Genomic DNA, 12832 nt, shown 5'->3' with positions numbered 1-12832 from the left:
CCAAGCAAGAGATAGAGAATATTGCAAAATGTAAAATGAACGAATTCGATTATATCAAAGTTTTTGTATAAACAAAACCAATGCAAACAAATTTAGGAGGAAAGCAACAAACCAGGAGAACATTTTTTTTTAATAACAAAACTCTGTGATAAAGGTTTAATTTCCCAAATATATAAGGAACTAAGTCAAATTTACAAAACAATGAAGTGATTTCCCAATCGACAAATGGTCAAGGGACATGAATAGGCAGTTTTCACAGGATGAAATCAAAACTATCATTAAGTACATTAAAAAGTGTTCCAAATCTCTCCTGATTAGAGAAATGCAAATTAAAACAACACTGAAGTACCACCTTACACCTAGCAGACTGGCCAATATGGCAGCAAAAGAAAGTGATAAATTTTTGAGGGGATGTGGCAAAATTGGGACATCAATGCATTGCTGGTGGAGTTGTGAATTGATCCAAGTGTTCCAGAGGGCAATTTGGAATTATGCACAAAGGGCTTTAAAAGAATGCCTACCCTTTGACCCAGCCATACCACTTCTGGGTTTATACCCCAAAGAGATAATAAGGAAAACTTGTACAAAAATATTCATAGCTACGCTCTTTGTGGTAGCAAAAAATTGGAAAATGAGGGGGTTTCCATTGATTGGGGAATGGCTCAATAAATTGTGGTATCTGATGATGATGATGGGAACATTATTGTGCTGAAAGAATAAAGAAGTGGAGGAATTCCATGTGAACTGGAATGACCTCCAGGAACTGATGTAGAGCAAAAGGAGCAGAACCAGAACAATGTACACAGAGACTGATATACTACCTGGTATTAATTTTCTGTATATTATATCATTATGTATGCATGTTGTTTCAATAGAATATCTTCAAGTCATCTTTGTTTCCATATCACTTAATATAGAATAAATTTGATTAATAAATGCTTTTGGAATGAAATATGAATTGGAATGGGAAGAGAATGAAAGCAAGGAGACCAGTTCATATCCGATTATAGTCTGGGACAAAGGCCCTGAAGTGAGAGTGTGGGTGGAGAAGAAGAGATGCATTTGAGAAATACCACAGGGATGTGACCTGTAAGACATAGTGACTCACTAAAAGTAGAGTAAAAATGATACAAAGGTCAAACCTACATGTCTGGGATTTGGAAATGATACCAATAGAAGCAGAGAAGCCGGAAGAACATCAAATGTAAGAAGACAGATAATTCTCTTTTGTATACGCAAGTTAGATGACATTTAGGTGGAAATCTATAGCAGAAAAGTGAGAGTTGGACTAACATTCAAGAAAAAAGCATGATTTTCATTTGCAAAGAGGAGAAAACAAAAGGCATCATGATCAATGAATCATTTCTCTAGGTTTCTTTTTTCCTGGTACCCTTCATGGCTAGTGCCTTTCCCTCAAATTACTTTCCATTTATAACATAGATATCTTAAATGTACGCTTTTTTGGTATGTTACTTCACCCACACCTATACTGCAAAAGCTCTCTGATTGTTCATCCTGTCTTAAATATCTCTCTTCACAAGGTCAGCTTCCATTCAAAATGTTCTTTCTGAAACACACATTGCATTCTTATTTAATAAACTCCAATGATTCTCTATTGCCTCCAGGATCAAAAATAAAATCATCCAGTTATTATTCAAAGCCTCCCATGATCTGGCCCTATTCTACCTTTCCAATTGTTTTACACTTTATTCTATGTGACTGTTGACAATGGCCTCCTTGATGTTCCTTCCCCCCCCCCCCCCAATAACACCGACCCCAGTCATTTTCACTGGCTGTTGCTTATGCCTGGAATTCCCTACATTCTCATTCCTATCTCCCAGTCACTCTGGTTTCTTTTAAGTAGCAGCTAAAATCCTACCTTCTACAAAAAGTCTTTTCAAATTCCCCTTAAGGCTAAGCATTTTGTCTGCTATTATCACCAATATGATTGTATGTGACACCTTTTCTCTTTTTCCTCCTTCCTTCTTTGTATTCTCACTTCTTAGCAGAAAAGTTGGCACACAGCAGATGCTTTGACAAATGCTGACACCATTACCTAATATCAGGAGAAATTTAACATTGAAAGTTGTTTCAGAGAAGACATGGATGTTTGGTTTCCCTTTGTTGCAGATCTTCTAGCCAATGCTAGCATTGGGATAAGTTCATAGGAATTTTGTAGTTTTGAGGATTCAAATAAAGTTTGGTCCTCTATGGTCCTTTCCAGCTCAAAGGTCATTTTGCTATCTTACAGAGAACATGGACAATGCCTCCATAACGAGTTCTATCAGGTCTAGACTGTCTTTTGTGTTTCTATCCTTAGTGCTTAGCACAATTCCTGGCACACAATAAGTGCTTGAGAAATATTTGTAGACTGAATAACCATAAAAATGTGAGCTTCATAAAGGCAATGATGGTGTTTTACCTTTCTATTTATTCCTAGCACTTAGTACAGTGGCAGATACATAGCAAGCATTTAATAAACATATTTTTTAAAATGTATTGCTCATCCTTGATTTCAAAGAAGACCCAATGACATCATAGGATGATGTCTTGACTTCAGCATTGTAGCAGCCCACTCCTAACTAGGGGCAAGGGGAACAGTCAGTCTTGGGCATGCTCAGTAGTGCTCATGGCTGGGAAGGCCTCTGACCCTTGACCCCAGCTTCTCCCAGGTTAGGCGGGAAAACAGGTTTCTTTGTTCTCACCTGGTTAAGAGAAACCACACCTATGCCTTGTCATTAACCAATGAGAATCATCCCTATGTACTGTGTATATTTGCATATCAAAAACTATATCTAGCCCAGCAGGCTCCGCCTTCTCTCTCTCTGCTCTCTGCTCTCTGCTCTCTGCGCTCCTTCTCTTTCAGGCTACCTGATGGCTGTCCTTGCAGGAGCTTGGCCAGAGGCCAAGCTCCATCTTTAATCTTTCTCTATTCACCTCTCTGACCTGCGTGGTATGGATCTCAGGACTGGAAAAGCCTACAGAATTGGTCCTTTGATCAGAGCTTAGCTGTGGCTCATTGATAATTAATAAAGACTCATCCTGAACACCTCATATCTCTATTAGGACTCCGTCACTTCCCTCGTGGTATCAAAAACTTCTATCCTGTCTCTATCTTCCTACCTTGTGGCTTCTCTCACCTCAGAGAGAACCTACAAATGGCGCCCAACGTGGGGCGACCTGCACCTGGCACTTTCTCGTGGCATTCAAATCTTTTATTTCACACAGCTAATGGCAGAACGCGTTCCAGGACACGAGGCTAAAGAGCGTAGGCAGGTGCCGGAGTTCCAGGAAGGTTGCCGTACCTCTGGCCAAGGACGGTAAGTCCTCCTCTGCTTGAGGTGGGTCTCCCCTCTGAACCCTGCTCGACTCTTAATGTCGTAGCTTGATGGGGGAGAAATGGAAGTCTCAAGAGCTTAACCGCCTGAGACTGAATCAGGATGAGGGAAGCACACGGTCGGTCAGAGCGGGATTCTTAAACTATCTCTGTGGGGGGAAGTGCAGTTTCCCTCCCCCACCTGGGCCTGCTAGTACAATACTATGCGGAGGCCTCCTCTCTCGGACCTGGATCTCCGGAGGTTAAGAAACACCTGAGGAGTGGTCTGAGGGGGAGGGGAAGGAAAAAAAAAACTTGACCCAGGGAAACCCTCACTAGGGGCTATTGAAAACTCGAAAAATCTCAGTCTGAAACAAACAGTTGCTAGAGCATAGTGAATTTCAAAAGGAGCAACTGGGAAAAGAAAAAGCAGGAGTTAAAATTTCATCAGGAAAGCAAAGTCAAATTTACCGGCTCCTGAGACAAAAAGCAGGAAGAGCCAGGCTGCTATTCATAGGCAAAACAGTCAGTTTAGCAAAAGCGGGAAAGGCTAGCGAAGAAGCAAGGCAGAAACTGCTGCAGAATGCTAAGGAGTTCTTTCTTAAGCACTTCTTATTTCAAAAGTTCTGCAAGCTAATCTTTACAAGAAACTCCCTGTGCCTTTTCAGGAGAGGTGGGACTCAGAGGCATTTGAAAGGCTTATCAGGAAGTGGTTATTTTAACTCAAAGCAGGGCATTTAAAAGATCAGAATTACTTGGAAAAAACGGATAAAAAACAAAAAATTTTTCTAATAAAACCATAGGTCTCAGCAAAATTAAGGAATCAAGGCAATAATCCTGAATTAGGTTAAATTCGGAACAGCCTAGGTTGTAAAAAGATATTGCCATCCTGCAACCAAAGGCAAAAGATTTTTTTTTAAAAAAAAAGGCAAGCCTCTACACTCATTTAGCATTTGAAAAAGGTCCTAGGAACTCTTTTGTTTGAGGTCTGGCCAGGTAAAGGCAGGCTTTACCTGGGTGCTGGGAATTTGAATTTTAATTTAGTTTTAATTTAGGTTGGATATAGGCAAAATTATAAAGGAATGTCTGCTTATATTTTTTGATAAAGGAAGTTAAAAAAGGAGAATTAAAAAATCTTTCTCTGACTTTTGTTATATGCCACAAAATATCAGGACTAGAAATGTTTTATCAGTAGAGAAATTTTGGTATATATCTCAAGGTAATTAAAGTGCAAACAGAAAATTTTTAAGGTTTGGGCTTAGATCTGAAGCAGCTTGAAATGTTTTTTCTCTACCGGCCACGTGGCTTGAGCCACGTGGAAGATAGCATCAGAGCAACTGAGGTTGCAAGTTTTATCACTAAGGCTGTAATTGGCTAGAAGAAAAATTTAATACTAAGATGTAATAAGCATGAATTGGAATATGATTTAAAGGAATTTCTAAGGCTTTCTAATTTTAACTATGGAGGAATTATTAACACTTTTCTAAGCAGGACATAAAGCAACAGGATGAATCTTGAGCAGAGCTTATTCAAACAGCCTGTATGCAGTTCAGAAACTTTTTTACTGGGCATATTACTATACCTGTATCCAGAAAGCAAATGATTTATAACTAGAATAGCTTTTACTATGGAAAATTAAGACACATGCTCAGCAGGGTAAAAGCATGGTTGGAAGGATTCAATCTGTTTACCAGTGGTTAATTATTAAGGTTATCAGGAACTCTGTTACTCAGTACAGTAATTTATTAAGGATTTGAAAGAGGCAATACTATCATGTATTAAAATTGCAGATATTGAAGCTGATCATGATATTGAAAAGAGACCTATGATAATAATGCAAATTCAAAGGTTACTGGCATAATTTGATTTACTTCTGCAGTGAAGATTTGCAGAATTAGCAGATGGAAGTAATGATTTTAGTCACAGTATTAAGATCTTTTCAGTTATGAAGCTAAGGGTAGTAGTTCAGAAATAACAACTTCTGTGCAATTGTTTGATAATTCTGTGCACATTTTTCTAGCATAGGACAATGCTATAATTTTAATAACTGCACAAGGTGGAAATTTTTCAAAAAGCAAAAATTGTGTGCAGGCAGACAAAGGCTTAAGATCCCAGCACACATGGGTCAATTCATAAGTGATTTATAGAATGATATTTTTATGATTATGGATTTGAAAAAGCAAATATTTAAGCATCTATACATGCTGTTTTGAACAAACAGCTGCTGGCATTCTCTGCTCTAGCAGAGGGCAAGATCTATGGTACATCTATATCCTGAACAAGCATGTGATATCGCTTATCAATGCAAACTGCTGTGGATTAATTTCACCCCTGATAGATGCCCACGGTATATTTTGGAGCAAAGGTACATTTCAGTTTGCTCCTGGCACAAAGGTTGAACTGTGAAAAGTGATGGGAGATACTTACTCTCCTGGTTTATGGGTTCAAGCTCAAATGAAGAAGTGAGCAAAGTGATTGCAGATTTTATAAATATCTGTGCACTACTGTCTATTCCAAACAGCTTGGAATGGCAGGGCTTTTAACAGCAATGCAAAGGCTAAATTGCATAGCTCATGGCTTACATGCAAGCTATGGTAAAAAGAGCTCAAAGGAATTCATGAGCCCCAGGGTTCAAAAACTGAAAGTATATATGTTCTGTCACTTTCTAACTTTCTAAGACCCAATGAGGCTTTCATTTGGGGTCGAGGTTTTCTGTCTATTTTCTCAGATACATGGAGTCCATGGAAGATGATTAAGAGCATCTGATGGCAAGAAAATCTGCCCGGAAGAAGGACAGAAGGCAGAGGTGTCTGGCACAGGACACCAGAAAAGCAGCACATGGACTGTAAAGACTGCCCTATAGGCAGGTTTAACACACTATGCACACACACATGTAATTGTATGAGAAACAATGTACATGCAGAAGAGTATCATTGAGTCACTAACAGATATTCTGTTCTAGGAATATATGGGTATTTGGTAAAAGATCTAACTTTATTACATGCCTGACAATTTTGAATGGTATTGGTACAATGTGTAACTTGAAATGATATTATTGGAATTGTTCCATGTTAGCCAAATTTGATCAAATATACAAAAGGGTATAATTGGGAATATTATGACAGTATAAGGAATGCTGTCCACTTGCAGCACAAATGGGTATTACTATCCAAAATGTAATGATGATTATTGTCTTAAAGGGTACATTATATTTGCAAACAACATGTCTTTATGAGAATCAGACTTATCTAGAAGTCAATTTTGTCTAGCTGTGACTGTTCCACTTTCTTAAGGAAAGAGGTGGATATGCTATCACTAATCATCTATCTTTTCTACACCCCAAAAGGAAGATAAGTTAAAGCTTTGTAGTAATCAATATTGAATGTAATGGTAAAGATCACATTGTGTGAGATACCTGAATTGGGTTAAATATATCAAGATATTGAGACTGTAAGGGACCCAAGGGGATGATAACGTTGGGTCGAGGTCTTGTTTGTATGTTCACAGATAATGAAAACATCTGGTCACCCACGTCATGCTTCATGCCAGCTGATACAGACCAGGAAGAGAAGCAGACGGAAGGTGATGGCATCAGCTACCTACATGCCAGCCACAATCCAGGCACGCTGGAGGGACACTTCTTTGGTGACTAATATCACTCTAGAACAATGACATTACACTATTAGAGACATTGGCTATTAGGCCACTGACGGACACTTGTCATGCTGACATCCATTGAGATGGGGTACCCAGAGCAACATCAAGTATGCTAATTCAGAAGGACTAAATCACACTTGTGTCTGTACAAGACACCAGATACATCCCACATTCCAAAGACTTTGCGATGGGATTGAGATGAAATATCTACAAATTGTCTAGCTACTAAAGTATACCTTGTATTTTGTATATGATACTGTCAAAGGGAATTTTGTATGCATTATGAATTGTATGCATTGTAAATCCACCACTTGTATTATAAGAAATGCTGTTATCAACAAGGGTATAGACCTTGGTATGACTCTCCAAAGAGTAGGAGATAGAAAACTCTCATCCATAGGATAGATCTGATATCTCTGACAACAAAAATGAGGTGCTAAGCAGAAAATGATGCACAGACAGGTTAATGGACAGGTGACACTGATGTTACTCTCAAGAAAGGATGAGAGATCAAGGAAAAGACACTAGGAAATCTTTAATCAGGAACCTGAGTTATTGTAAGAGATCATTGACATCCAGGCAAAGATTATGTTCCTGACATTACATTAAGGGCTGACTACCATAGCAGTAGTTGAGTGTTAATACCATTGCTAACCATTACTCCTGATACCCTGTCTTTGTGGGTAATATCTTAATAGGAAAAATGTCTTGCTCTCCTCCAACAGTCCCAGAATTCAGACGGCCGCTGGATTCGGGATCTATTGGCTTCCCTTTCATATACTGGAAGATGTTCTGGTATATGGAAGTAAGACCTCATGAAAAACTGAGGGCTCTAGGTTTGACAATTTCTGTGGACGCGCAGTCATTGTCTCTCCTAGGTGGAAAAAATTATTATTGCACAAAAACATGGAGCAAGGGCAAAGTATAATCTAAGTTTTACTGTTTTGGAGTATGGATTAAAAACATGACACAATAGGCACAGATAAGCTTGTAGAAAAAGCACATTGAATATTATACACTGACAACTAGGAATGAAAAAGCTATGTTCAATGCTGTAGGTACAAGAAACTGTAGAAATTGTTTCTACATGGGAAACAACTTAAGCTTCTATTTACCCAAACATTGGTTTGGTGGAATGAATTTTGCAAATATTGGTAATGGTATAGGCTTGGTTACCATATTGATGGGTTTATTTATACAAGCAGAGATTTAAAATAAGGAAGACATTAGGAATATGCAGTCAGAACTTGAACTTTTACTTCATTATCACCATCATGGTTATTTAAGCTACAATTGAGAATGTAAAATGGATGGGAATATTGGTATTTGTTAAAAATTGCACTGTGATTGATGTATTGATGTTTTTGCACAGCCTGTAATGGTGCAAAATTATGTTCATATACAAGGCGAATTTTGATCTATTTAGATCAGGAATTAGAAATCATTGGGAACATAAGTTCTGATATTTTACATTGGCTCAATTTCAAAGATACCACATAGACAGTAAGCCAAGAGAATCTTGTATTAATTTTGGAATCAGGTTCCCAGGATCAATTTTCTGAGATCATTTGACATGTGATAACATGATCCTCCAGAAATGTTTAGAGAGGATGTTTTTCTTTGAAGGGATCTCTCCCAACACACAAACAAAAAGAAAAGGGAGAGGAATCTTATAGAGATCAGTATTTATATTTTTAGAGGAAACTTTTTAAAGTCACTCTTGATTGATCAACCTTGATTTTTTTCTTTTACACTATTAAGGCCAGAATTTTTAAGTACAAGGAAAGTACTGTTAATGCTCTGATCCAGAATTATGAAGGTGCAAAGATTTCTAGAATTACAGTCACCTAACAGTCGGTGAACATGAGAACATGACAGCAATTGTTAATTTTCAGATGACCATACTGGAGAGTGATGTCTGATTGCATGTAAGGGGAATCATAATGAATCTTTCATTATGGACCAGACAGCCTCAGCCACGGTTACATTTTCCATGTGAAATGGATGTTTGAGGTTGGGAAATGCAGAGACATGGCGTACTGACACCCTCAGTCGCTGGATGTCCTGGCATCGAGCTACCAACCAGTTTTCTATGTGGCAGGCATCTGGCAGTGAGCACGGAAAGATCCCCAAGATGCAGTATCAGGACGAGAGAAAGGAAGGACTTATCCTTCATCTCCAGGGATAGTATTTTGCTAACTGTTGAAAAGGCTGACAACTTCTGATAGTCCAGACTGTGAATGGTGGCATGTTTGGTTATTGCACCTGTCATGTGAACCATGGAGCTCTACCTCATTAGATCAGGATCAGTAGCGTAGAAATTATTTTCTTAACATTTTTATATCTACTAAGACTGTTGCATTGATCTTGAAATGCAGACAGGCAGATAGAAAGATCAGTTTGGGAATTTTTAAGATTGATCACTGAATCAGTTTATGCTGATGTTCATTCTTGATTGGGATATCTAAGTTATACAATCAGGATAGGTTTTTCATCTCTGTATCAGAATATGATTATGCACCAGAGTGTTTGTATTTGTTAATGCTGTAATGTTGCTACATTTTGATATTACACTATTCATTTGTGTGTAAAACAAAAAGGGGGAGATGTAGCAGCCCACTCCTAACTAGGGGCAAGGGGAACAGTCAGTCTTGGGCATGCTCAGTAGTGCTCATGGCTGGGAAGGCCTCTGACCCTTGACCCCAGCTTCTCCCAGGTTAGGCGGGAAAACAGGTTTCTTTGTTCTCACCTGGTTAAGAGAAACCACACCTATGCCTTGTCATTAACCAATGAGAATCATCCCTATGTACTGTGTATATTTGCATATCAAAAACTATATCTAGCCCAGCAGGCTCCGCCTTCTCTCTCTCTGCTCTCTGCTCTCTGCTCTCTGCGCTCCTTCTCTTTCAGGCTACCTGATGGCTGTCCTTGCAGGAGCTTGGCCAGAGGCCAAGCTCCATCTTTAATCTTTCTCTATTCACCTCTCTGACCTGCGTGGTATGGATCTCAGGACTGGAAAAGCCTACAGAATTGGTCCTTTGATCAGAGCTTAGCTGTGGCTCATTGATAATTAATAAAGACTCATCCTGAACACCTCATATCTCTATTAGGACTCCGTCACTTCCCTCGTGGTATCAAAAACTTCTATCCTGTCTCTATCTTCCTACCTTGTGGCTTCTCTCACCTCAGAGAGAACCTACAAGCATAAACTGAATTTAAGTGAGGCAAAGATGTACAATGTCTTTAGATGGTATCTCCTGATCAAGTTCAAAACACTCCACAGTGTCTACTGCAGCTACCTTCATGGTCATTGGAACAAACCGTTCTCATCCACCTATTCTGTCAGAGAAAGTCTTCACATATATGAGACAGAATCCACCTAACGCAAAAACAGTTAGAGGTCTGTCAGTTTCCCTCAACCTGGTTTAGCCCCAAGAGGGTTTTACTAAGGTGTGATGACTTCACATGCTACAGATTCTTGAAACCACAGGTGAGAACTAGGTAAAAGGTAGACACCAAAGGTGGATGAGTAGCCCTGAAGAGGCCTCAGCAAGACCTCATACCAAAGGTGTTAATCCTCCCAAATAAACCGTATACACCATTTCAATATATGGAAAAGACAAGGAAGTTCAGAGGATACAGAAAATGTTTTTGTTACTATTGAGTCAAATTTCATATACATTAATAAGAAATATATAAGGGGCAGCTGGGTGGCTCAGAGGATTGAGAGCCAGGCCTAGAGATGGTAGGTCCTAGGTTCAAATATGGCCTGAAACACTTCCTAGTTGTATGACCCTGGGCAAATCACTTAACCTCTATTGCCTAGCCCTTACTACTCTTCTGCCTTGAAACCAATACACAGTATTGACTTTAAGACAGATTAGGGTTTTTTTAAAAAAAGAAATATATAAATAATTTCATAGTTTCACGAGATATCTTCTTTTGTGTACTTTATATATTGAAATGTTTAATTTTTTAAATGAAAATAAAAATAATGGAAAGCACAATTTAAGAATTTCACTGAAGAATTTTGGCACGAAAGAAAAGGACAAAGCATCAAGGAATACTAAAGAAAGTAAAAGAATGAAAGAAGCAAAAAAGGAGCAGCAATACACTGGAAAGAGCATTGGCTCTGAAGCCAGAGAGACTGGGTTCAGATCCTATTTATGGCACTTTCTTTGTGCCCATAGCAAGTAGGGGATTTACTTCCCTAGGCCTGTTTTCTCTCCAGTAAAATGTAGCACCTGGATTCAATGGTCAGCCAAGACCCAGTCTAATTCTCTTATGATAGTATGACAGGAAGGAGGAGAAAATGAGACTAGGGTTTCAAGAGAGACAAGGATGGAAAGAATATGCAGAAGGTATAGATATAATTATATTAGGAGGTTGTTGGTTAATTTAAAAAAAATAGAGTACTGAGGTTTGAAGTCAAGAGAGCAAGAGAATGAGATTGACTTGTGGAGAAGATTTGCAGTCAGTGATTCTAGGTGAGACTTTTGGCCATATAGAGGAAGCTTGACAAAGTAAGACAGCTTAAGGGAATTCTGCCCTTGCTTTAAGAACAGAATGAATGTAAACTCCTGAGAGGAGGAACTGATTCATTCTTTATATTTCTGACCCTGATGCCAAGCACAGAGCCAGGCACAGAATAGGTGTCTTAACAAATGTTTTTTTTTCATTGATTATGTTTCTAAGTAGTAGGAAAGGAGCCAGAAATCTGGGAGAGAAGTACTTAATCTGTACTTGGCTTTGAAGTAATATGAAGGCTTATGCCTAAAAAGCCCTCCTATCTCTGCATGTTTCTAAGATTCAAAATTTTGGATATGCATGAATGTGGGAAAAATCTGCATGCAATCTAGATTCCCTACTGAGGAATCTGCTTATTTGTATAGTATAACTGTAAACTAAATTGTTGTCCCCACCAATGCTTTTCCCCATCTGCACAGTTCTCAGAAAGTCAATTCTGATCAAAAGGCCTGAAAGGCCCTCAATTTACACATATAAGGAGAGATTATCCTTTTCTACTTAACCCTTTAAAAGTGGAGTATAAACAATTGTGATGACACACAAATGAATGGAGTATTCAAATGTAGTAATTGTCCCAAAGTTTGCTGAAATAATTAGAATGCAAAATAACAAGAGGAAATTAGTTTAAAAGGGGCAAATGTGCATTTTCAGTAAAGATACACACCTTTTTCTCTTTTCAGGCCAGGATTATTTGCAAACCAGGATCTGGACATTCCAAAGATGGCAGCCACACAGAACTCTCCTCCCATTGATTTGCTGGGTGAAATCTGGGGTGGTGGTTTAACTTTGCTTCAAAACAAAACAAAAACAAAAAACAATACAACACACACACACACACAAGAAAATAACAAAATATGAACATGGTGAAATAAGACCCCAGATAAGATTATAAAGTATTTTCTAATTTCACATTTTACAAGTCAACTATTACCCCTCCCAAATGTCATGCACTTGCCATAAGGGAATTCTGTCTTTTGATAGGAAAACTGTGTTCAACATATACTAAGTCAGAAATTATATTAAAGCTTTAGTGATTCGTCCGGTTAACTTCAAAGGTAAAAGAAAACTGACTTTTTTGTGATCTATACTAGGACAGATCCAATTCAGTTCATTTCAGTTCAATGCCACCTTCCCTGTGGATATTATGATGGAAAAGTAAAGCCATCACAAACCTCTCACAATAACAAAAAAATCCTTCATCACTCAATTTCAGTTTTCAAGTTGGAAATACAGGATGTGGGGTTGGCAATATGTGAGAGAGAGAAGAGAATGAAGACAACACATATACCCATAATACTGAGTACCAAAATAACCAGAATGCACAGAATGAAA

General features: G+C 38.4%; 1 protein-coding gene across 1 annotated transcript in view; it reads right to left on the bottom strand.

Moving 5' to 3' along the window:
- Positions 1-12832, bottom strand: part of BCAS3 (BCAS3 microtubule associated cell migration factor) — a 957541-nt gene that overhangs the window by 430611 nt on the left and 514098 nt on the right. The window contains exon 19 of the mRNA XM_056814655.1: positions 12165-12289. Coding sequence (XP_056670633.1) covers positions 12165-12289 — 125 coding nt within the window. The remainder of the gene's footprint in view (positions 1-12164; positions 12290-12832) is intronic.

Source organism: Monodelphis domestica, chromosome 2 (genome assembly GCF_027887165.1).
Source record: "Monodelphis domestica isolate mMonDom1 chromosome 2, mMonDom1.pri, whole genome shotgun sequence".
NCBI lineage: Eukaryota > Metazoa > Chordata > Mammalia > Didelphimorphia > Didelphidae > Monodelphis > Monodelphis domestica.
Note: the sequence above shows the minus strand (reverse complement) of the source record. Positions and strands in the feature narration are given on the sequence as shown.